This window comes from Panthera pardus, unplaced genomic scaffold, assembly GCF_024362965.1.
Source record: "Panthera pardus isolate Hobbes unplaced genomic scaffold, ASM2436296v1 HiC_scaffold_2, whole genome shotgun sequence".
NCBI lineage: Eukaryota > Metazoa > Chordata > Mammalia > Carnivora > Felidae > Panthera > Panthera pardus.
Window position 1 is genome coordinate 107,035,992 of NW_026526765.1, and position 25,620 is coordinate 107,061,611.

The 25,620-nt window shown below is 41.1% G+C and overlaps 1 protein-coding gene across 1 annotated transcript in view; it reads right to left on the bottom strand.

The window, feature by feature from the left end:
• Positions 1 to 15,427: 15,427 nt before the first annotated feature.
• RGS7BP (regulator of G protein signaling 7 binding protein) overlaps positions 15,428 to 25,620 on the bottom strand; it is a 103,996-nt gene continuing 93,803 nt past the window's right edge. The window contains exon 6 of the mRNA XM_019414331.2: positions 15,428 to 16,456. Coding sequence (XP_019269876.1) covers positions 16,365 to 16,456 — 92 coding nt within the window. The 3' untranslated portion in view covers positions 15,428 to 16,364. The remainder of the gene's footprint in view (positions 16,457 to 25,620) is intronic.

Genomic DNA, 25,620 nt, shown 5'->3' on the forward strand with positions numbered 1-25,620 from the left:
CTCTTTTTTTTAATTCTTTTTAATGTTTTAATATATATATATATATATATATATATATATAGAGAGAGAGAGAGAGAGAGAGAGAGAGAGAGAGAAAGGGCAGAGAGAGAGAGAGGGAGACAGAATCAGAAGCAGGCTCAAGGCTCTGAGCTGTCAGCACAGAGCCCGTCTCGGGGCTTGAACCCATGAACTGTGAGATCATGACCTGAGCCGAAGTTGGACGCTTAACCAACTGAGCCGCCCAGGTGCCCCTGAAACCCAGAACTTTTGACTTACAGTCCCGCGCTCTTTGCTATCACATGCTCCCTCCGTTAGGGGTCATTTTTGTGGCTTACAACAATTTATTTTCAATATTCTATTTTAAAAAACTAATTTAGTGAACGACTGACTGCATGTTAGCCTATTGCCACTTTGTCAATGATACAAGGAAGTGAAAAGGAAAAGTCTCTTAAGGACTTAGAAGTAAAATTGCCCCCTGAGAATTAAACTATGGTATTAGCTCATCAATAAATTATAGCACAGACATCCATTGTCACCTTAAAGAGGCAAAATTGTTCCCAGGTCTGCCAAATTCAATTATGACTCAATTGAAGGTATTACCATTTATGAGGGAGGAGGCATCAGTCACAAGTGAGGTTAATCATCCTTTCACGCTTAGGAAAACAAGAGTCATAGAAGACATGTGTTAGCAGAGCCCAGCCATGCCTGTCTTGGGGAAAAGATGTCTACACCTCTCAAAAGAAACCTCATACCCATTAGCAGTCACTCCCCATTTCCCTTCCAACCCCCTCACCCGAGGCAACCAGAAAGCTATTCTTTGTCTCTCTAGATTAGCCTGTTCGGGACTTTTCACATAAATGGAGCCATACAATATATAGTCTGTTGTGACTGGGTTCTTTCACTTAGCATGTTTTCAAGGTTTATCTATGTTGTAACATGTGTCAGTACTTCATTCCTTCTGATTGCCACATAGTATTTCATTGTGGATATGCTAAATTGTATTTATCCCTTAAGCAGATGATTGACAGTTTTGTCCTACTTTTTGGCTGTTAGGAATAATGCTGCAATGAATGTTTATATACAGATTTTTGTGTGTGTGGAGGCGTGTTTTCATTTCTTTTGGGCATATAACTGGGAGTGAAATTGTTGGGTCATATGATAACTCTGTGTTTAACCTTTCAAACAACTGCCATACTATTTTCTAAAGCAGCTTGCACCATTTTACATTCCCACCATGTATTAGGGTTCCAGTTTCGTCACATTCTAGCTGATATTTGTTATTTTCTGTTTTGTATTGTTACTTCAGTACACTTTGAATAGGAATGGTGAGAGTATACGTCCTTACCTGTTTCTCTTCTTAGGAGGAGAGCATGTAGTCTTTCACCACTTAGTATAATGTTAGCTGTGGGTTTTTGTAGATGTCCCTTCTGTGGAAGTCTTGTTTAATTCCCAGTTTGCTGAGAGTTAAAAAAATGTCATGAGTAAATGTTGAATTTTACCACATGCTTCTGCCCCCTGCCCTTCAATTATTGAGATCTTCACATGGTTTTCCTTCTTTGGTTTCTTGATATGGGAAATAACATTGATTGACTGAACCAGTCATATATTCCTAGGACAATCTCCACTTGGTCTAGCTGTATTATCTCTTTTATAGATTGTATTTGATTTGCTAGTGTTGTGTTCAATAACACTTGTGAATTTTTATTTCAGCAGTTGATTGGGATTATTAGCTCTTTTGTCATTGTTCCTTTTTCCAAATATTCTATGTTTGTTTGATAGAGCTGGAATATCTTTTAGAATTTATTGGAGTATACTAGCCAAATTATGGAAAGAGCCCAAATGTCCATCGACTGATGAATGGATAAAGAAGATGTGGTTTATATATAAAATGGAATGCTACTTGGCAATGGGAAAGAATGCAATCTTGCCATTTGCAACAATGCGGATGGAACTGGAGGGTATTATGCTAAGTGAAATAAGTCAGTCAGAGAAAGACAGATATCATATGTTTCCACTCATATGTGGAACTTGAGAAACTTAACAGAAGACCATGGGGAAAGGGAAGGGGAAGAAATAGTGTCAAACAGAGAGGGAGGCAAACCATAAGAGACTCTTAAATACAGAGAACAAACTGAGGGTTGATAGGGAGTCCAGGGGAGAGGGGAAAATGGGTGATGGGCATTGAGGAGGGCTCTTCTTGGGACAAGTACTGGGTGTTGTATGTAAGCAATGAATCACGGGAATCTACTCCCAAAGCCAAGAGTGCACTGTATATACTGTATGTTAGCTAACTTAACAATTATATTTAAAAAAAGAACTATCTGTGTTTTCTCCATTGTCAGTGTTTTTGATTTGTTTGTTTGATGACAGTCCGTCTCTTTCAAGTTATAGACTATTCTCAATGTCCAGTGAACCTTGTTTCTCTGTTTGTGGTTAGAATGAGTAGTTAAAGTTGACTGTGGGTGGTAATTGTTGACCATTGGCTTCATTTTAGGGTAAATGTATAAGGAGCACACCACAGGTTGTAGCATTAGAATCTTTTGGCAGGATAGGTTTTGAACAACTCACCTGGTTGCCCTTTATTATCATTATGCCACTTTTTCGTAGAACTGTTCACTTCCATAACTACACTGTCATATACCTATGAAGCAAAGCTACTGTATATTCAGTAAGCATACATTCTTTCTTTGGCTCACCTTTGATATTTTCTAAGCCTTTTAACTTGGATTTGAAGGTGGTTCCCTGCTCTATAATAAGTCATATAACCTTCTCAGCTCAGTGCCAGACTCACCATAGCAATATGTAGCGAAAGTAAAATTTCTATTTGATCAGAATTTGAAGTATGTAATTGTACCAGTGTTCTAGAAACTCATGGGTATATAGAAATCCATTTCAAATCTGTGAGGTAATAAAACACAGAAGTGGCCACTTATTTGAGGGAGGGAAAGCAGAAAAGCTTTAAGTACAGTGGGCTGCTGAAGGACATGGAAGGAGCAGGCCTGGATCAGGTGCCACAGCTGGGGTTCTGAACATTCGGGGCCACATGAATACTGGCCCCACTCTACCCTCACTTGGGGTTTCTACGTATGGATGATGAGTTCTGATATGAATAAGGGGCCAAATGAAACCTTCAGAGATAGAAAATGTACTGTTTTAGAAGGTAAAGTTTAGGAGACTCAAGGGGATTTTCAAAAATGGAATTGGATTGGAACAAATTCAACATGGCAAAGTTTTCCTGCACGATGTGGTGAAGTTTGTTTTTTGTCTCTTTCCTCTTAGATACCTAGAGCAATAGATGGTTGTCATGGCTTTTCCTTAGGCATAGTATTCCCCTGTACAGATAGGGTAACTGAGTAACCCAGGATCACATAGAATGAGGAGTAAGTATGCTTCTGTAGTCATGCAAGAGCTGGAATGAAAACCCATATAAAACGCAGGGCCCTCTCTTCCATGCTATAGTTTCCTCAATTGAGTAATATAATGGAGGCTTTAACCTTGTGAAGTTTTGTGGAAGAGTTTCTTCATACAGAAGTTTCTTTGGCAGAGTCAAAAGTAACAGCTGAGACCCAAGCCCTGTAAAATTCTAACTCCATAATGGTATTTTTTGACATCGATATTAATTGATCACTTTCGAATTATTTTCTCCCATTGTGTATTGGTGAGGAGACAGCTTAAAGAACTTCGAAGAAAACGTAGTGAATTCTTTTAGGCAGTGTAAACCTCACTGTTGGTGGAAGGATGTTAGTTGCCAGTTAGTGAGTGAAATATTCTGAGGAAAGCCCAGGGTAGAGATATGATTGTTTTGTTGAGTGAAAAGATACCATGTATTTGACATATTAGGCAATACAGTTCATGCTGCAGACCCTTTCTCCCCTGCCCCTGACAGCTTAGATTTTACCTGAGACATCCTTGCTCAGCTCTTTCCTCTTTCCTATCCTGCTTCCTTCTTTCCTCACAGATTTTTGTCAAAGAGCATTCCTTCAAAACAAACAAACAAATGAAAACAAAAACAAATGCACACAAATCCTTATCTTAGAGTCTGCTTCTGTGAAACATATCCTAAGACACTGGGTACTAAAGTGGTCTTAGGTAGTTGACTCTAAGGGTAGTAGTATTCAACAGACAGAGGGCAATGAGGTCTCCAGCCCTGACGAGAAGTGGATCACTGAGCCCTGGCACTGAGCAGTGCCATTGCTACAACATTCACCTCTAGTGATTTTGGAGGGGATGTAGGTAGGAGGGGATGTACTGGCTCACATCTGACATCTCTGCATGGGAGAACTAGCAGTTAGGGGGCTGTGGAATTGAGTGGTTATTGATGAGAGAAAATGACAGGCTATTTTTGCAAAATACTTCGCAATTTTAAGCAAAGTATGAGAGTGAGTGGGCCTTTTGGGAAGAATTTAAAGAGGCTGTCATCTCCTGTAGCTGGAGGACAGACATCCCTGAAAACCAGACCCTAGACTTAATTGTAAGAGTGGCAGAATTTCAGAGCAGGCTGAATTCTCCATATCAGAGTTAAGATCCTGATAGAGATGGAGATCTGGAAAGGGAACTCCCGATTATTTTCAGGTGAGCATCTTAAATCCCCAGATTGTCCCGAGGCCTCTGGGCCTGAAGACATGGCCCACTCTACCTTGTGGAAGATAGAGTCCTTGTTCTTCTTCTTCACCTTCCTCCCCCTCCTCCCCCTCCTCCTCTTCCTCCTCTTCCTCCTCTTCCTCCTCTTCCTCTTCTTCCTCTTTCTTCTTCTTCTTCTTCTTCTTCTTCTTCTTCTTCTTCTTCTTCTTCTTCTTCTTCTTCCTTTAAGACAATGCAGACCCTTCAAATGAGATACGGGCTTTAGGAGACAATGCTAGTTTTCCTCAAGATCTGCCTTCATTTCCTTTCTGGCTGAAAAATCAATAATGAGGATGAGATGTACAGTAGGCAAGTGCTGGGTTTAGGAAGGGAGATGATGGATTACACATCAAAGGTGCTGACTCACAGGTACCAGGAGAAACAAGTAAAGCATGCCCAGGAGTGGGTCTAGAGGGTGCTGGATCAGGCGTGACAGAATACAAAGGATGAATACAAAGACCCTCTTTCATGAGATAGGATTTAACACTTTGGTAAGGGCTCTGGAAGGTGGCTTAAATGTGCTGCTGTTAAGGTACTTGGAAGCTTGAAAAAATGATGAGCCTCATTAAATAAAGTTGAGATAGCAAAACTCTCACGGCACAGTATAGAGGAAGGAGTTTGCTGAGATAGATCCCCTATGAGCCTGGAAAATTCAGCAGCCGACTCTGTTCTTTGGGCGGACCCAGGAACACTATATTTTCCAAGGCAGTAAGGAATGTGCTAATTAGGGGAATAGCAGCATCAATAAGGAGCTCAGTGGTGTCCATCTTTTGTAGGCCTGGCTGATAGTTAGATGCTGTTATTGAACAGGGCTTCTAGTAGCAATGGGGATGATAGAATCCTGGATTGGAAAAGGCTAGGTGAGACCACATAACCATGAGAAGCAAGGTGGGAATAATTGCTGTCATGGGCAGCAAGATCTGAATGGCACAGGAGAGGCTGACCTGCAGGGATCTTTGGAGATGGCTGATAATGGTGATCATGGTATTCCTAGGGGTAAGACAAGTGGGCAGGGTATTATTTAATATATGTATAATTTGAGGAGATCAAGGATAGATGAGCAGAAGACTGACATCCCTTCCCCAAAGGAAAGTGACCATTCTTGCTCAGTTTCCACAGCTGAGACAGCTAAACTCAAACCTGTCTACCAAAGGAGAAGCTGCATCGATATTAAGACAGATCCTGTGAAACTTGCCAGGTTTGTACAGTAGTGATTCCTCCAGGCCTTCCCCAAAGGGTCCTGTAGCCATCACCCAGGTAACCAAACAATGGGAAGAGGAAACATTTAGATCTTTCAAGGCCTTCAGACATAGGTCCTGAGCTGACGTTGCTTCCCAGGGATCTGACATCTGTCAGGGGAAAAACCAATGGAGGTAAGGTCATAAACAGATTCATGATCCCTCTCTGCCTCACCGTGGGTCGGCTGTGCCCATGGACCCATCCGGCAACCTTTTCTCTAATTTCCCAACATATAATATTATGGACATACTTAATAGTTGGCCAATACCATTACACCCAATTTCTTGATACAGAGGAAAAGCTATTGTAAATAGGAAACACTAAGTGCAAGTTCCTGAAAACTTTTTCCATCCTCAGCAAGACAATTAATCAAAAAAAACAAAAAACAAAAAACAAAAAAACATTATCACAAATCCAAGGTGATGGAAAAGATTCAGCAGTGGTGGTTCTTATCACACCCCCCATTTTAATCATCACTTCAGCTTCTTCAAACACTGGATGGGTTATGGCAGATGAACACTGTTATGCCCAGAATTTGTGATCCCCAAAGAACACCAGGGAGCCGAGTCCGATGCAAAAGCAAAAGAAACTTTATTCGAGCTAGCTCGAGCTCAATCCCCTACCTGCACCGACGCAGCGGTGAGATACAGGAGAGAGAGCGAGTTTCAAAAGCACAAAGGTTTTATAGGGGTCTAGGGCCAGTTGGTGAGGTAATGGCTGCGGCCTCAGCCGATTGGCTGGGGAAGGGTCGTGGCCTCGGCCGATTGGCTGGGGAAAGGTCGGAGTCCTGTTACACAGGTAGCCGGGCGTGTTTTGATCGGGGAAGTTTGAACCGGTGAGCAGAAGGTTACTCTAGGAGAGGAGCCGTGGTCTGAGGTTTCTGCGATTTTCCCGGAAAGGGGGCATGTCGGGGACATAGTCACTCAAGGTGGAGGACACAGAACAAGATGGAGTCGGCCGGCGTAGGTCTGCCCTTTCAAACACCACTGCTGCAAGCTTATCCAAGAAGCCCCAGTAATAGCTGTTGTGCCGAATGTGGTATCTTTACTAGAATAGATTATATGGCTTCAAGAATAATCATGAGACTTTAACCGAGTTCCAAAGATCTCTATTGACTGCACTTTATAGATAGAAAAAGTTATATGAAATCTGAAGAGGATCCAGATAAGAATTTTGAAGAGAATCAAGAATCTCGAGATGCTCTGGGTCCCCCCAAAGAGTTGCTACTTTTATCTTCCCTGCAACAAATGAACTATCCTAAAGTATTCCCAGCAGAGGTTTTACCGGGAGCAGGTGGAGATGAAGTCCCTAAAAGCCCTGGCTGAGTTTTATCAACCAGCAAATGCATACACACTATTAGAAATTATGCCAAATTGTTATGGGCTTTTATCTAACAATGAGAACACAGAAAATGGAGCTCTGTGTACTCATTGTATAATATTATTACTTAGCAGCTGTGTATGTGAGTATAACCCAACTCCATGTTCTCAGATGACCTTTTGGAACCAGTCCTCTCCACCTCTAGTGGATCTCACATGCCTTTTAGCATCCTATGTCCTCACTGCATAATATTTGTTTTCCTCATTCGTGGTTTGGTACCGAGGATTGAGCATCAGTCTGTGTTCTCAGATGATCTTTGGGAACCAGACTTGTGTATCCCTAGATGACCTCACCAAGGCTCACAACAGTCCGATCCTGTTGATCGGAATATTCTCTTTAGAGAACCTCACATTTGCACACCAAGTCGATGGCATGTTGTTCTCTGGACACAGCAAGTGTGAAATGGCGAGTCCTCTGAATGCCTTGGTAAGCAAGACACACAAACTCCAGAGAATGGGAGATAAACCTTACAGAGATTAAGGGGTCTGCTACATCAGTGAAGCTTTTAGGAGTCAAGGAATCTGAGAGGTGCTGGGGCGTCTCCAAAACAAAAACAAGTTTATGTCCCTTGCATTTCCAACCATGAAGCTAGAAACTTGAAGCTTGAGCAGCCTCCATAGGTTTGGAAGGCAGCGTATCTCACATGTGAGGTAGAGCTCTAGTTTTAATTTGGTCCCAGAGCAAGAAGGGGGTCTTCAGCATGTTTAGGCTTTACCATCAATAGCCCTGTCATTTGTGCCATATCGTCTGGCAGAGGCCACAGTACTAGAGGAATCTGGGTATAAAAGGATGCTGTGGACACTCTGGCAAACTCCAATAAAAGAGTCATAGCACGGACCCTTGGAGTTCAAGAGCAAGGCCATGCTATCTGCAGCAGAGAAAGATAGACCATTCAAAAAGCAGCTCTCGGTAGAGATGGAAACTGTAAATGGGTCCAACAGCACTGGTCTTGCAGCAGACAGAATAATAGTCCCCCAGAGATGTTCACTTCCTAATCCCTGGAACCTATAAATGTGTTACTTGGCAAAAAGGAATTTGCAGCTCTGATTGCATTAAGGATCTTCAAATGGGACAATTATCCTGGATTATGTGGGCAAGCCCAACAAACCAGCACGTTTCCCTCTAAGATGAGGCAGAAGAGTCAGAATAGGAAGGATACCTGAAGATGGAAAAAGGAGTCACATACACACAGAATTGAGGCTATGCTACGTTTTTGCTGATTGGAAGATAGAAAAAGGAGCCACAAGCCAAGGAATGCAGGAAGCCTCCAGAAGCTGGGAAAGAAAAGGAGATAGATCCTCCCCTACAGGCTCCAGAAGGAACACAGATTTGTTGACCTCATGACTTTAAGGCGGTAAAACTGATTTTTGACCTCCAGAAATGTGAATGATAAATGTGGGTTATTTTAAGCCACGAAGTTTGTGGCAGTTTGTTATAGGGGCAGCAATAAGAAACGAATACAAGCTTTTTTCAGCAAAATTTATTTACAGCTTCCTTTCAATGTCCAGCCTCTTGGTAACAGAGATTGACACTGTGCCCTCGATCTAATACCATTCCTTCTGGAGAACAGACTGCCAGCTGGAGACAAATTGAGACTACATCCACCCTGACTGGGATTTACCTGCTTTCTGGATAGTAGTTTGCCAATGTTGTCTGCAGGGCTTCAGCCAGCAACAATATCCACTGACTGACAAAGTGTCTGACCTACCAATGCAGGATCTTACATAACATTGCCTAAGACCAAGGGCCTCACTTCTTAGCAAAGCAGGTGCATCAGTGAAAACACGACTGTGGGATCCACCAAGCAGAAGCTGCCATCGCACTGGAGTGGTGGTTTGGCCTCTTTAAAGAGAGGATGCCTTGTATTATTGGGGTGATGCAACCTATGGGATGCATTATACTCCTTACACCAACCAATGGTCATTAGATGGTTCTAAATTCATGAGTCCAAAAATAAAGGGGTGAGAGTAGGAGTGGCTTCAGGAATCCACTGAGGACTTTGTGCTCTCTCTTTGGGGGTCTAGAATCTCTGTCTCTAGAGGTCCTAGGTCATAGAGTGAAGAAAATAAGAATCCCACTAAGCTTTAAGCTACCACTGCTAAGTGGTCAACTTAGGGTCCTACAGGCAGAAAACTAGCAGGCAAGTAAGAGTTACCATACTGACAGAGGTTATCGGCTCTGATTGTCATGAGCAGGGAGAGTTACTGCAGTATGAGGGGTATGTTCATACAGAGGAGTATGTTCGGCATTCACATGACCACTGGGTCACCTCTGGTATGCCCAGGTTTAACTGTAAATGGGCAAGTATAGCAACTAAAGTGTACTAAGGGCAGGGTAACCAGGGTCTCAGATCACTTGGGGGTAAGGGTCTGGGTCATTTTACCAGGAAGCTCAGAAGTGCCTAAGATGGGGGAATTTAGCATGGATTAAGTGAAAGCTGTGGTTTGTCCCACTGTCCCTCTTTTGTATAGTCAACGGTAATAACAGAATCCAGAAGAAGCTACAGCTGGGTGGAGTAGGTCCATGTGAGAAGCAAGGGGATCTGGGCAGTGCCAGGCATGAACTGTAGGAGGCGCTGTGGTACCTGCCGAGGTGTGCGTTACTGAGCCACAGCATCCATCTCTCAGCTGCTGTGAATGTTGGTTGCTAAGGGCAGTATGCACTTGATTTTTTTTTTTTTTTTTTAAACACCCAGTTACATAGCCACATCCCAAACCATAGTAAACGGGGTCTTAAATTTAGGTGGCCAGTGTCTTGCTGAAATTTGGGGTCTCTGTTTCTAAAGGGAAAAAGGAGAGAATGGATATCGGAACTGCTAGCCACTGTTGCGCATTGCTTGCGCCCATCGGAGAGTCAGACGATAGCCTGTGTAGTTCAGGCTGTACTTGCACAGCCCTTGATAACCAGCTGGACCTCAAAAGTTTGCCTCTTGAAAAACTTCTTGGGATACACTCCTGGAAGAACTGAATTCCTAGATGTCTCTCCAGACACGTATTTGATTCCTTTTATTGGAAAATAAACCTATATGGGGTGCCTGGGTGGCTCAGCCAGTTAAATGTCTGATTTTGGCTCAGGTCATGATCTCACAGCTCATGGGTTCGAGCTCCGCATCGGGCTCTGTGCTGACAGCTTGAAGCCTGGAGCCTGCTTTGGGTTCTGTGTCTCCTGCTCTCTCTGCTCCAACCCCACTCACACTCTGTCTCTGTCTCTCTCTTTCTCAAAAATAAATAAACATTAAAAAAATTTAAGAAAATAAACCTATTCAACTGATTTTTTTTTTTTTTTTTTTTTTTTTTTTTTTTTTTTGTCATAGTTATCAGGAAAACAGAGTTAAAGAGACTTACTGCTATTGTCAGGGAAAATATTTCCAAAGCCTGCTTTAATCCTTCCTCTATTGACTTCACTTTCACTTAATTCTTTCTTTCCTTCCTTCCTCCATCCCTCCCTCCCTTCCACCCTCTCTCTTTCCTTCCCATCCACCTTTGTCTGGCTCTCTATTTTATCTTCCAAAGTTATGGTGTCCTGGTGTTTCCTTTCCATAACCCCACTGCCCACACTTTGATGACAGGGAATAAGTCCAGGGGGTGGCAGGGAGGGTGAGAGGAAGTGATGAGTCACAAATTCTCACTTTTCATTTTTTTTAAAACTTTTATTATTAGTTTTTATTACACAAGGAATACATATTCATTGTAGAAAAATTAGAAAACACAGAAAGCAAAAAGAAAAAATAATCACCCATAATCCCACTACCCATAAATAACTACTATTAACATTTTAGTGTATGTCTTTCTAGCTTCTTATGCATATATATACATACATAGATATTTTTATATATAATTTTCTTTTTTACAAATATTGTGTCATACTATACATACTGTTTTATAACATGTGGTTTTCATTTAATATATATTGTGAACATTGTTGTTTATTCCCTGAAAAAATTATACAGATACTACATGCTCATTGTGGAAAAATCAGAAATTACCGATATGCAAAAAGAAAATATAATTGCTCCAAATCTCACCTCCCAGAGATAGATGCTGTTAACCTTTTAGCAAATATCCTTTCAGACACTGTAATGCACACATGTGTATGTATACTCTTAAAATGGGAACACACTGTATTCTTCTATAACTTTCTCTTTTCATTTAACAATATAGCTGTTTGTTTCAGTAAATATACATCTAGTGCTTATTCTTAATTGGTGCACAGTAGTATTCCCTTGAAAGGATATACCATATTTAACCAACCCTATATTGTGGGCTTATTTATATTTTTTTCATTCCTCCAATTTTTTCCATGCTCCTATAAGCATCCTTTGTTGCATGTATTTTTTGAATAATGAATGAATGTATCTTGAGTTCATTTTTTCTTAACCTTTTTTGAAGGAGAACTCCCTAAAGTGGAAGTATTTGACATACACAAAAAAATATGTTGCCAAAATATTTTCCAGAAAGATCGGGTCAGTTTACACTCTTGTTTACTCTGTAAGAGAATGTCCGCTTCCATACTTCCTTACTGACCCTAGGAACTATAATTCTTTATATCTTTTGTCTTTCTGATACATAAAAAAAGGAGTGTATTGTAATATTTGCATTTTTGATTACTAGTGTATTTAAATATGTTCATATTTATTATTAGTTCATTACTTTAGTTTATGGTACATTGCCAGTTTGTGTCCTTGGCTCAATTTTCTACTGGAAAGTTTGATTCTTTTTGATCATAAAATGTTATCTATTCATGCATTCATTATTCACTCACACAATAAATATGTTTTCAGTAGTTGCTTTGTGTCTAGCACTGTGTTAAGTATTGAGGATATAACAGGAAGCAAAACAGACACAGTGGCTGCTTTCTTGAACTTCCAGTTTAGTGGAAATAAACAGACAAACAAGCAATAATTAAAAAGTGCAGTGAGGAAAGAATGAAATAGGAACATTCTGTTGGGAAGGTTGTAGATCACAGAAACCTCCCATCAGTAATGGGGTTTAAGCTCTTGATATACATTAGAGATCTATACTCTTTGTTGCATATATTTCAAATTTTGTTTTCTCTTAATTTGGTTTATTTTTTACTGTATAGGAGTTCTGCATTTTTAATTGGTCAAATCCATCTATCTTTTTCTTTTTGGTTTCTTCCTTTGGTATCATGCTTAGAAAGGCTTTTCTCCATAGTAAAATTACAGAAATATTTATCAATATTGCCATACTCCTTGTATATGTTTATGTGCTTTAACATGTAAATCTTTACTTCACCTAGAATTTATTTTGATGGAAGTTATGAGGTATAGATCTAGGATTTTCCCCAAAAAATGGCCAACCAGTCATCCCAAATTATTTAGTAATCCCACCTTTTCTCACAGATTTGAAAGGTCATCTCTTTATAATGCACTCAATTATTTTATGTTCTTGGGTTTATTTCTGATCTTTATATTTTATTATAATGATTTATTATGGGCCAATAGCATCACTGCTTTTTCTCATCCTATCTACCGTTACCTGAAACCTGAGCATTTTGCATTTGGTGACGTTCGAGAACACAAAGAAATGATAGGCAATTTTTAGGTACATGTAGGTGGCGTGGGAAGTTAGTCTGGATGATATCCTTAATCCTTTCAGCTCTGAGACTTCCAGAATCTGAATTCCATATGGAATATTGTTAACCTGGTCCATTGTTTGCTGTCTAAAATGAATGAGATGCTTTTATATTCTGCACATTTGTTTTCCCCTCTTACCCTAAAGCTCAGAATTCAGTAGGTGGCAGTATTGCCATACAGTAAGCATCCAACTGTTAGAAGAGCACCCAGGAACAAAATGATCCGGCAGGATTTTAGAATTTCCCTAAAAGCTTTCATTAGAGGAGGCATCTGGGCTGTGCTACTTCTAAAGTCTTCTTTGTACCCTTCAACAGTGGCACAACCAGAAGTTTGCAATCTGTTTCTAGAAGCATGCAAAACATCAGCGGACAGATATTTTAAAGTGATACCTTGGCAGTGTGGGCGTTTGTTCACCTATCTTATCCACAAGTGTCTTTGAACCTAGCCACTGATGATTTAAAGCCTAGAAATGTGGTTTTAAACAATATGATTATGGCGGGATTCAGGTGATTTTTATTTTCTTTATACTCGGTGGTAGGTTTCAGATTGCCCATAAAGAATATATATTGCCTCTGTAATCTGAACACACACACACACACACACGCGTGCGCACACACACACAACAAAAAAAACCAACAACGATGAATCAACACAGGATATTGAAATTATGGTGGTAAAATGGGTGAGGGTGTGCCAGAAAAAGTTGACATCCTTTTCTGTTTTCAGCATGTGAGTACCCATGCAACAGAATGGGTTCAGGGTTCTCTCCTTACCCCTAGAGATCAGCTCAGTGTTATTGCTAATCTGAAAGCGAATTACTAGCAGAAGCCGAGACAGTAGACCTCTATCTCATGGACTACACCTGAGAAAGTCCTTTGGTAGGTGAGAGGAGAGTGGGGTCAGCTCCTAAAGAGGCGCATTGGCATATCTAATGGGAGATGGTGAGCTGTCTATTGCCACTGTGAGCCAGGGTAGGTCATCACGACTTGGAGCACTACATTTAATTTTAGGACCTGCTAGTGAAAGATCTATAAATCTTGGAGTGTGTCCACAGGAACTATAAAACCAATCAAAGTCTGGGAAACAGGCACTATGAATAAAAGATAAGGTGGCTGAATTTATTTACCTTAGATATGGGAAGCCTACCTAGGGAATTAGACAAATTCCCTTCTCCATGAATAGCTACTATAGCCCTCCCAGACCTGGAGGTGAGACCTGAATTTATTAACAGTCTTCAGTTGTACAAAGGACAATGGCATGGAAGGTAAGTGTTCCTTTCATACCGAGACTAAGGCGAGAGTGAGCACAAATTAACCAAGCAGAAGTGATTTAGGTCAAGCATTTAGAGGAACGTGCTGAACACCAAGGTAGGTTTATCAGTTGATAACTTTGCATGAATTAGTAGGAACTAGATTGAAGCAAAGGGTTCAATATAGTGGAAAGGTGGGCGAGGGCTGAGACGGGAGCTGAGAGCATGCCCAGTTGGGCTGTATTATAATTTCTAAAACAATGGACCTTAAGTGAATTAACCACGGGGGATGGAAATGAACCATATTCAAAAACCATAGTAAGCTTTAGTCAAACCTGATTTATGAAATCAGGCTTTACAGACCAGATAAATCTGGGAGTAGTTCCCTGCTTTCCAAGGGGGTATTCATTCTAAGGGTCTTTAAGTAGCATATTCCAATAACTGTTTTACAAATATTTGATTTAGAAAGTTGTGGTTTTCTCATATAAGTTTCAGAGATACCTCTTTATATGGAGTCAGGCATACTTACAACCGTGCATTCATTACCAGGTCATTGGAACACAACTCTGGATTCCAAGATTAAGGCCCCAAGTGAGCTGGTATGATCTAAAGAGACACCTGTGTAGCCTTTTGAGATCTCTTCCAACCTTTTAATCTGTTCGCTTTCAATCACAAATGCTAGAAGACAATTCCAAGTATAATTTTCACAACATCAGATATTTGGTTGAACCATATGAAAATGCTATTTTTATAGGTCAAAACAGTCCAATGCCAGCAATTTCATATGGTTCAACCTAATACGATAATTATTCCACTATTTCATATATACCTATCTTCATCTTCAGTAAAGCTAACAGCTTTAATAAATTTAGTTGTTAGGTCAAAATATTGGTGGACCTATAAATGCCTGTGCACTTAAGTACTGAGAAAGTATAGGGTTGGGATTAAAAATACATCTTGAATAAACTAATTATAGGCATCTAGCCCATCCTTTTATTGTACTGGACACTGGTTGCTTCTTGTCCTTCTTTAGGGTCATTTAGATTTTGGAAAGCAAGAAAAAAAAGTCCAAAGGTCTGATCTCTCAACCCATGGGAAATACTGTTTGGGAAACGGGCCAAGGAAGAACAGGGGACAATATAACAAAATTTGTACCATGTTACAGGTTTAGTGAGGAAGATCATAACAAAACTGTGAGCAGAAAATCGAAGCGTGTGGCTTCCTCCTTTCTAAAATATAGTATTGCTTAATGTGTCCTGCTTTCAAGATTCTAAGCATAAGACAAGACACCAAGTACACATCGGAAAAGTCATATCTGCATAGTCATCTAATATGAGACAAGCTTAGCTTAACTAAAAAGATTTTATTAACAGAAAATGTTAAATATTTTTACGATCTGAGCTAATTCCGGCATGCCCTATAAGATTTAACACTATGCTGCTGTGCAGACATCATGCTTCAGATTTCAATTAGAACAAAATGTGATAATACTCAATTTTACATTTGAGGGTAATTGTATATGTTACTACACCATTTTCTAACTGGATTACTTCATTCTCCAAGAAGCTGAAAAAGACACCATTGGATCAAAAGGAAATTAGTTGCCCATATGCATTGTACGAAGGTGTTAGGATAATTGTGTATTTACAAAATTTAAATACTTTCCATATATGGTTTTTGTTGCATTATAAATTAAGATGTTTTTATGTAGAAGCTCTTGGATTCCGACAGAATGGAAGACTAGATGTGAATGAGCACAAAGCAATAGGTGAGGTGGTATATGTTTGATTATAATATTATCTCTAATAATATTGATAGATTGGATTTTTGAACACAGTTTTGCAGTTTTAGAGAGATTTCTATGTTTAAAGACTTTCATATATGATAAATTGTTAACATGAGATCAGCAAGAGCTAAAGATATACTATTATACATGAAATAATTTTTCTCTGTATGATACATTTAAAAAAAACCTTTAAATAATTTAAAAACCATAATTCTTGCATCTGTCATGGTATGGTTTGGAGCAGACATGCACAATGTCAGCTTTAAAAATCCTTTTAAAAACAGCCTGCTTTTTGAATCTTTTTTTACCCCCCTTGACAACAGCTGCTTTCACATGTAAAATCATTTAAAAGGGTAGAGGGAGGCGAATAAAAGTAATAAGGAAGCATAGAAAACATAGTCAAAAACCAATAATTGTGGTTCAGCTGTCTGGAGGTCCTCAGGTTCTGTGATATTTTCAGGTCTTCGCATTGGTGGGTTTCCAGGAGGAGTTGCCTAGCTTGAGACAAGACAACACAGCCCAAAGAACCTTCTCTTCCGTCTTCTAACCAGGGGGTAGGGAGTTAGATTTAGAAGGCTGCTGTCATCTGTGATGGGACAGAATGTACAGATGAGTGAATTACAAACAATAACTGGGGTTTTTATGAATTGGCTTTAAAAATCCACCATCTTTTGAATCAAGGTTTCTTGTTCAGCACTGTTGACATTTTAGGCAAGATAATTCTTTGTTGTTGGGGCTGTCGTGAGCACTGTAGGATGCTTAGCTGCATCCCTGGCCTCTCCCTACTCACTGGATGCCAATAACACTGCTCCACCAGCCGTGAAAACCAAAAATGTCCCGTGATAGGGCCAAATGTTCTTTTTTTGGTGGTGGTGGTGAGCTCAGAGCCTACAGTTGCAAACCACTCCTTAGAATTAAATGTAAACTGCTCAAGACATTCTTTCAGTTGGGAGATGCATAGCTTTTTAGAAAGAGCCCGTGCTTTGGAGTAAGCTTGACCTCTTTTCTAAACCTGCCTCCACTATTTACTAGCTCTATGTGAACATGTAACTTGAAGCTTGCTAAGCTTCAGTTTTCCCCTAGTCAAAATAGGGTTTAATAACACTTACCTTAGGTGAAGATTAAATGAAACAATCTATGAAAGACATTAAGCTTGGGTGAGGTCCTCAGTGCCTAGCACAGAGGAAGCACTCAGTAAATATAGCTCTTATTTACTCTTTTCCTTTACATAGGACCACTGTGTTGCCTCTACTCACCTACTTTATTGCCTCAGGAAGAAGTCTCAACTATTCTGTGTTGAGTCTTTGGCTAGCGATTTCTATAGGTTTCTGTATACAATGGCATTCTGAGAAGATTGCCAGCTGCTGAATTTGTAAGTTTTGGGTTGAAATTTTTAGCATGATGACAAGCAGATGAAGAAATAAACCAGTAAACCAAATTCAGTTTAGTGAGCTGGGTTTTAAAGAAAGAGTCCAGTCCAAAAGAGAGGGTGGGTAGAAATAGCCTGTTGGAGCAGAACTGGCAGTCTGGTCCCAGAGGCTGGAGAAGGACCATGAGGAGATGACCTGGAAATTGCCAATGTGGGCAGCACTAGGACATAATCAGAATGGAGCTAGGGGCCACAAGATGGTTGGTTGGCTCTGGTACTCTTATGTACCTAAGCTTTTCCAGGACTAGTTGCACCACCCTCCCAGAGCAGAGCTAAGGGGCTCTCTCCTTTCTCCATCCTACCTTGGGATATAGGACCTTGGGAAGGAGCCCAGAGTCAGGAGTTAGATGAAGAGATGGGTAAGGGAAAAATGTGCCCCACGTCAATAAAACTGGTTTGTAGACGAGGGTTGCTTTTCCTGATTGCTGAGCCTAGATGCTCAGTAAACTGTCCAGAACAAAAACAAGTGTCGGCTTTCCAGTCCTCTCACATAAATTGTGTCATCCAAGTGCCTGGGCTTATCCTCCCCCTCCCCAAAGGCTGTCATGTGTCACACTTATTTGTAAATTAGCATCACTCACCAAGTTGACAGTGTTCCTTGGAATGGTGCACCATGCTATACATTTAGATAGAACCAGAATGGCAAGTCACAGCCAGGGAAGAAAACAGGTACCCTAGCTGAGCACATCAAATTCATCAAACAGTGTACTCTCCCAGTCTCCACAGGTTAATACTCTCTCTTAAGATTCATATTTTGTGAATGTGGAGAAAAACAGTACTGTCTTTGTCCTTTCCATCGTGAAAAGCAATTTTCTATATTCTGGATGTCAACATTTTGAGACTAAAAATAGGACATCTCTCTTTGATAGTTAAACTTGCCCCAAATAGTTAAGACACTGAAAGCAATGTCAAATACTATATGCGAGCCTGATTTCTCAGGAGAATCTCTCAGAGATGAATCATGGTCTATTTAGAAAAAAAGAAATAATAACTCACTTTCCCATCAGTTTTAGGACTCTTACTTCTTTAACCACCAAATGATCGATAAACAACCTATTCGGGTAAGGCAAAGGTACAGCAGACTGTGAAGAATAAAGAATTTTATCTGTTGGTATCTCTCTGAATACTGATTATGCTTTCTGAAATGCAAGTTCACCAGGAATTTAATATTTCCTTGAACAGAATCACCAAAACTATGAAGACATTTATAGGGAAGAAAAAAATCTTATTTCTATTTAAGACCTGGAAGATCTATTTCCTGAATGCCCATATATCCTCCCGTTTCTCCAAACATTTAAGACATTGGCATAGTGACCTAATGGGTATTTATTTATATATTATAAAATGCAGTGCAGATAGATGTGTATTGTTCCCACTGCATGAGGAAATGCCTGCTACATGTTGTATTTACGAAAAAACTGTACATGTGTATCCTGTGGTGTCATGTTTGCTCCCACATTCTCTCTCTTTTTAAAAAAAAAAATTTTTTTAACGTTTACTCATTTTTGAGGACAGAGAGAGACAGAGCATGAGTGGGGAGGGGCAGGGAGAGAGGGAGACAGAATCCAAAGCAGGCTCCAGGCTCCGAGCTGTCAGCACACAGCCTGACCCGGGGCCTGAACACACGAACCATGAGATCATGACCTGAGCCGAAGTCGGACGCTCAACCGACTGAGCCACGCAGACACCTCCCACATTCTCTTTTCTATGTATTAAAGCATACAGGTATTGTGCACAGGTATTATGAGATTTATATCAAGACTGACTTTTGTGCATTCGTTACAGCAAATCAAAAAAACCTTTTATGCTATTGAAATTCTCCTCACTCAGCCCTCTTTTTGTCTCTGTCTATCTGTGCATAGATAGATATGCACACATACATTCACTTGTGAGTGCTATATATACATGTGCACATACAGAGCACTCATAGGTGAATAGAAGTGTTAGAATTGATGAGAAAGTGCTCAGATGTTAAGCAAAGGACAGGCTGCCTATTAAGGATGACCGCTCGTTTGGGGCATCTTTTTGAGCATTTGTGACACCTTTGCCTAGCCCAGAGCTTATCTGATCATCACCTAGGGCTGAGGTGACACAAAAGCTCAAACAATCTTGGCAGAAATTCAGAGCAGCTTCCTACACCCTGGGAAGCTGACACCGGCAGTAAATGCTGAAATTCAGCAGCAGCAAGTCTGCTTGGAATGGTTTGGAGTGGATTCAGCTCCAAGGAAAGATGTCTTTCCACATTGATTGAAATCCTGTCTCTGAAATTATGGGCTGCCAAAAGAATGTGAAGGAAATGGAATGTTTCCCCACTTGTGCTTCACTTTCTGGGCGAATTCACCTGACCTTGCCGGGAAACCTTTGATTTTTATTGTGAACATTTCAGACTTTTGTAGCATCTTTTCACCAAAGTGCATATGCTCTGAGAGAACTGTAACCAAGGACAGTTTTAGATGTGAAAATGAAAAGTGGAGAAAGGAAAAGGGAGGGAGGAAAGCAGAGGAGAAAGTGAAAGAGAAGGAGAACAGGTAATTCAGCCATCAGCAAGTTAAAATCTTGGTCATTCAAAGCTTAATTCCTGGATACTACTAAAGCCAGGGACACTGCCGCCACGTAAGGCACTATGATACCACTTCTCTATTGCTCAGATTTCTTTTGCTAATAAAAGATTGCTTATACAGATGATATGTTAATAAACAGAATGACATAAAAATAAGATTGCAAATAATCAGCTGAGCATTTGAGTTTAACCCTTTTTTTAACGTTCATTTATTTTTGAGAGAGAGAGAGAGAGAAGGGGAGGGGCAGAGAGACAGAGAGAGAGGAAGCCACAGAATCCGAAGCAGGATCCAGGCTCTGAGCTGTCAGCACAGAGCCCAAGGCGGGCCTTGAACCCATGAACCGTGAGATCATGACCTGAGCCGAATTCTGTTGCTTAATCGACTGAGCCACCCAGGCTCAGTTTAAAGTTTAAAGCTATGTTCTCAGAATCCAGAGAAGTGCTCATAATGTAACTGTAGTTGCAAATTTCTACTCTAGAAGAAAAGGAGACCTTCAGCAAACTCAGGGGTTCTCAAACCTTAGCTGCATTAGCAACATCTGAGAGCGTGTTCAAGTACAGCCTCACCTCTAGCATTTCTGAGTCAGTAGGTGTGGGGTGAGGCCAGAGAATTTGGATTGCTTAGAAGTTCCCAGACATGTTGATGTTGTTGGTCCTGAGGCCACACTATGAGAATCCCTGCATTAATCAAAGGCCTGCTAAGTACAGGCTCCATGTTGGGTGTTGAGGGTCCTAACAGAAAGGTGGTTCTTGGTCTCAAGGATGTTCGCTTGAGTAACTATGAAGCTTTATTAGGAATACCATAAGAGAGATATGAATACAATGCTTTGAGAACTCTTAAGGGTGGACTTACTCCCAAGTGGAGGAGAAGGAAGAAGACAATTGTGGGAAATCATGGAGGTCTTGGTGTTCTTTCTGGGCCACAAGAGATGAGGAGAACTTGCAAATTTGGTGAAGGGGAAGATGGGCTTTCTGGATGGAGAAAACAGTGTGAACAAAGTCATAGAGGTCAAAGGCAACTTGAATTTTGTTCCAAGAAACAATCTAGTCTTGAATGAAGGGTGTATGAAGGAGGGAATAGTACAAAACAGAAATACATAGAATTCCTTAAATATGGCCATACCTTCTCTTGGCTCTCTGCCCTTACACACACCATTTCTTAGTCCTCCTTTCTTAGGCAAATGCCAATCCTCCTTCAAGATTAGCTTACAACTTTCTTTGACTGATTTCATAATGTTCTTCTGGTTTTCTTTTCAGTCCCCTCTGTAAACTGCAGTTCTTTCCCCCTTGAAACTTAAATTTTGGTATTCTAGGATCTTCTCTATACCTACACTCTGTGGGGGGGGTCTCGCTTCAATTACCATTACGCTGATGATGCTTCAATATGTATTCCCAGCCTCCCAGCTCACATGTCTCACCTCAGCATGATACTTGTATGCCTAGTGTTCACCACTGAGCATTGCTCTGGGAGTTCCTCCATCTCCAAAACTTCAATCATCCTCTATCTCTACCGTTCCTCCTCTGTTCTCTCTGACTTAGTGAATAGACACATCATTCACCTCGTTTTTCAAGTCTGAACCTGGGTTTCATCCTTGATTCTGCCTTCCCTCTTGTGCAGCCCATCAGTTGTTCACATCCTCTTCTCCAACCCCCTGGCCCTAGGTCAGATCTTAAGCATCTCTCACATCTCTCACCTGGATTACTTCAACTATCTCCTAACTGAACCCCTCCAATGGCTTCAGGATAAAATCCAACCCCCCCCCCCCCTTTTATTTTTGAGAGAGAGAGAGAGAAAGAGAAAGAAAGAGAGCAGGGGCGGGGAGGGGCAGAGGGAGAATCCCAAGCAGGCTCTAAACCCATTGCAGAGCTCCATCTCATGAACCGTGAGATCACGACCCAAGCAGACATCAAGAGTTGGATGCTTAACCTACTGAGCCACCAAGGTGCCCCAAATCCAAACCTCTTAACATAGCTTATAAGGGCCTTAATGATATAGATCCTCCTACCTCTCTAGTCTTTCATGTCTCTTTTCTAACCACTTTACCAACTAATGAAGTGCTTGTAGCTCAACAAAATGCCCTGCTCTTATGTCTCCTCCTATATCTTCACATATCTAGAATCTTCTGCCTCGACTTTTTTTCATCTTTTTGTTTTTCTTTTTTCCACCTCTTTCTTTAAAAAATTTTTTTTAATGTTTATTTATTTTTGAAGGAGAGAGAGACAGAATGTGAGTGGGGGAAGGGCAGAGAGAGAGGCAGACACAGAATCTGAAGCAGGCTCCAGGCTCTGAGATGTCAGCACAGAGCCCAACGCGGGGCTCGAGCTCACAAACCGAGAGATCACGACCTGAGCCGAAGTCGGACGCTTAACCGACTGAGCCACCCAGGCGCCCCCACCTCTTTCTTTGGCTAACTGATTCATCCTCAGAAATCTCAACTCACTTTCCAAAAAGCAATCCTTGATATCAACAACCCTCTCCCCCATCTCACACCCCAGCCCCTTACAACTCCAATATGGCTAGATGAGAATCCAATATGTCTTTGTAGTGACCTGTAGCTATTATGGCACTGTTGTATTCTAAGCACTAGTTTCTTTGTCTTTCCAATAGTGTGTGTGTGTGTGTGTCTGTGTGTGTGTGTTTGTGTGTTTGCGTGTTAGTTGATTTTAGAATTCACATGCTCTACCTGCAAAACATTATCCCAAACTCTATGAAGGGAAGCATGTCATTTGGGAAGGCTTCCCAGGTAATTCTCACCCAATTTGTTCTGTTGAGAGAGAGAGCCTCTAGGGGAGAGATATCCCCAGCACCTGATACAGAACTTGGCCCATTATAGGATACCATCACATGTTAGATGATGGTGGGGACACCAGATGTTAGGGAAAGAAGTCTGTTCTTCCTTTAGTAGACAATGAGTAGGCATGTAACGTTTGTGAGTAGGGGCTGAACATAGAGTAATGCATTAAGAAACTGATGTGTGATTTAACTGGAGCAGAGAGGGAAGTACATATGTCATACTGAATCCTGGATGAAAGATTGAAGAGATTACAAAGGATATGGGGCTCCTGGAGTAAAACTACCCAGAATAACATTCAGACACTAGACTGAAGCACACAAAGTCTTTATGTGAAGCCCTGGTGAAAGGACCTAAAAGGTCATCTCTAGGCTACCAGGTGGCATAACTGCCCAATGTTCTTTAGCTAGATATCAAACACTTCTGCTGACATGGCTAGGATGGATACAGGGGGTCCAGGTTGGAGTGGATTGAGAGTATGAGTCTGGGGGAACTGTTCCTAGACCCAGTTTAGTCTGGAATAGCACTGTCTCCAGGAGGGGACCCATTCTAGAGCAGATTCAATTCCTGACTGATCCCCTTCAGACGGATTCTCACGTATGGTCTCAACAACCACATTCCAGGCAAGAGTGAATGTACAAACACACCCTACAGCATTCATTAAGTCAGAATTCTGGAAAAGGTGAAACTGTCTTTCAGGCCTAATTTATTTCTGCCACCTTGTTTTGTTTGATTACAACACGCATTTAGAAGATGCTTGTCCTTCACTCTCCAATCTCCTTTTAGCCTTTGTCAGTAACCTTGCAGGCTCCCCACAGGTGGTTCCATTTGTAATCCATTTGACACAGCAAGACTATCATAATTAATGAAGCTCCCTACAGCACTGCCAGTGACCCAGAATGTAGGACAGGAGAGGCGCTGAAGCAGTGGCAAGAACAGTGGGCTGAGAGCCAGGAGACCTGACCGTGGTCAGAAGCCTGCTGTGGAGCCGCGGCAGAAAGAGGACAGCTCACTTTTCTTTTGTGCATCTCTTTGTCTCCAGTCTTAAACGGGAAGGATGGGAAAGAAAAGGCACTGTCTGAAATGAGGGCATAATCGCTACCCATTAAAATTCTTGCGCTTGGCCACCTTCCTTTATTGGCCACTGAAAATCAATTTAAAACAAACTGTTGTTGAGTCAAGTTTTGATTGTGGTAGGAAAGGGGGGAGACACGTTTGAACCCTTAAATGCTGAAATAAACATGGAAGTTTCTGAGTTGAGAACTAGGGTGGAGCCTGGAGAACAGGGGCATCTGAGCGTCTCCGTTGTAGAATCCCCCAGCACCTGCCTGGCAGGATTTTCACATGGTTGGAAAAAAGGGAACCAGTAGTGGTATCTTTTCCCTTTTCTCTCTCTGCTTCAGACCCACATGTAAATGGAATAAAAAGAGAAAGGAAAGAAAGCGCCAGAAAGAAAACAGATGGCTTTCTATAATGGTTTTCATCCAGTTACAAAGATGTTTTGACAATAAGGTCCTCGAGAAAAGAACTGGGATACATTTTTCCACATTTTACCCCACACCATTTCTTGCATGTATTAACCTCGACCTGTATAATAAACAGATCTGTGCAAAAGAATTCCAGGAAGGTCATGGGAAGCCCCTATGGTCTTTCTTGGTTTATGGAACCAGACAGAGGAATCTGACCGATTTGTTCATTAAAATGGTGCCATATGCATCTGCTAAAAAAATGTTCCCAGAGGGACCCAAGAGACCTGCTCTCCTTCCTTCAGGGTTTCTCAGACCCTCTGATTCAGACTCACAACCCCCTTTCTCTACAGTTCAGCTTATAGTGACATCATGCTGTGAGTACCCATGAAACATGTAAAGAACAGAGATGTGGCATCACATGCTGAGGGTCCCATTTCTCCCCCAAGTGAAAAGATCTGAAATTACCTGAATTGAAGCCTTCACCTCAATTTTTTTTTTTAATTTCAAAATCCTATTGCTTCATTCCCTCCTGAACAGGTCCTTGAATCTCCTAGCTTTTTCCTTTTTCTGCTCCACACATATTTAAAGTTTAAATCTTGAATATCATTTATTTGGACTATGCCCTTTTCACTCATGGTTTTATTCACAGTACCAATCATTTATTATTATTATATTTGAAAAATATATTTAAAATTCTACTTTTTTCTTTTTATAAAAGTAATACAAAGTTATACAAAATATTTATACTTTTTTGATTATAAAAATGTCCTAGGTAAATAAAATGAAATTTCCGTTTTTTCATTAGTGCACATTTCAGAAACTATTGGATGCATTTCATGAAATGTAGAGCAAATATTTTGGATGGTTTGACTTAAAATAGAGGCTACATGCCGCACATGAAATTCTTTCTGAGGGCTCTGGTACTCATCCTCCTGGGCTCCTGATTGTGAGGTACAGGGAGAGACCTCCATGCTGCTGACAGGGGGAACTTGCCAGACATATAAAGAAACTGAGAATAGCTTCAGACATGGCTCCAACTCCAAAGTCACAGAGACCGATGTTCTGTACTGCAGGCTCAAGATCAATGCGTGGTAGCAGGGGCTGTTCTATTTGATGAGAATGTGGCATTCTCCTGAGCTAGGTTGGGTGGGCCAGCTGGTAAAGAATACCAATACCAACGACAACAATAACAATAAAGCACCCGTCAGCATCTGCTCTCTGAAAGGTCCGTAGCAGACGTTCCACAAGCGGTGCTTCATTTAAACCTCAGGACAACCCTCTGAAGTAAGTAATGCTATCATCTCCTTTTCAGGGCTGAGGAAAATGAAATGGCTGGATGTTAAACAGCTTGTTCCAGGGCACAAAGTTGGTAAGTGGGCAGGGCCAGCATTCAAACCCAAGCATCGCCTTAATCCAAAGTCCCTGGTCCCAACCACCATGCGGATTTCTAGCAACAGTCTTCCATGCTGTGGTGGGGGGGGGGGGGCTCTCTCATCACTA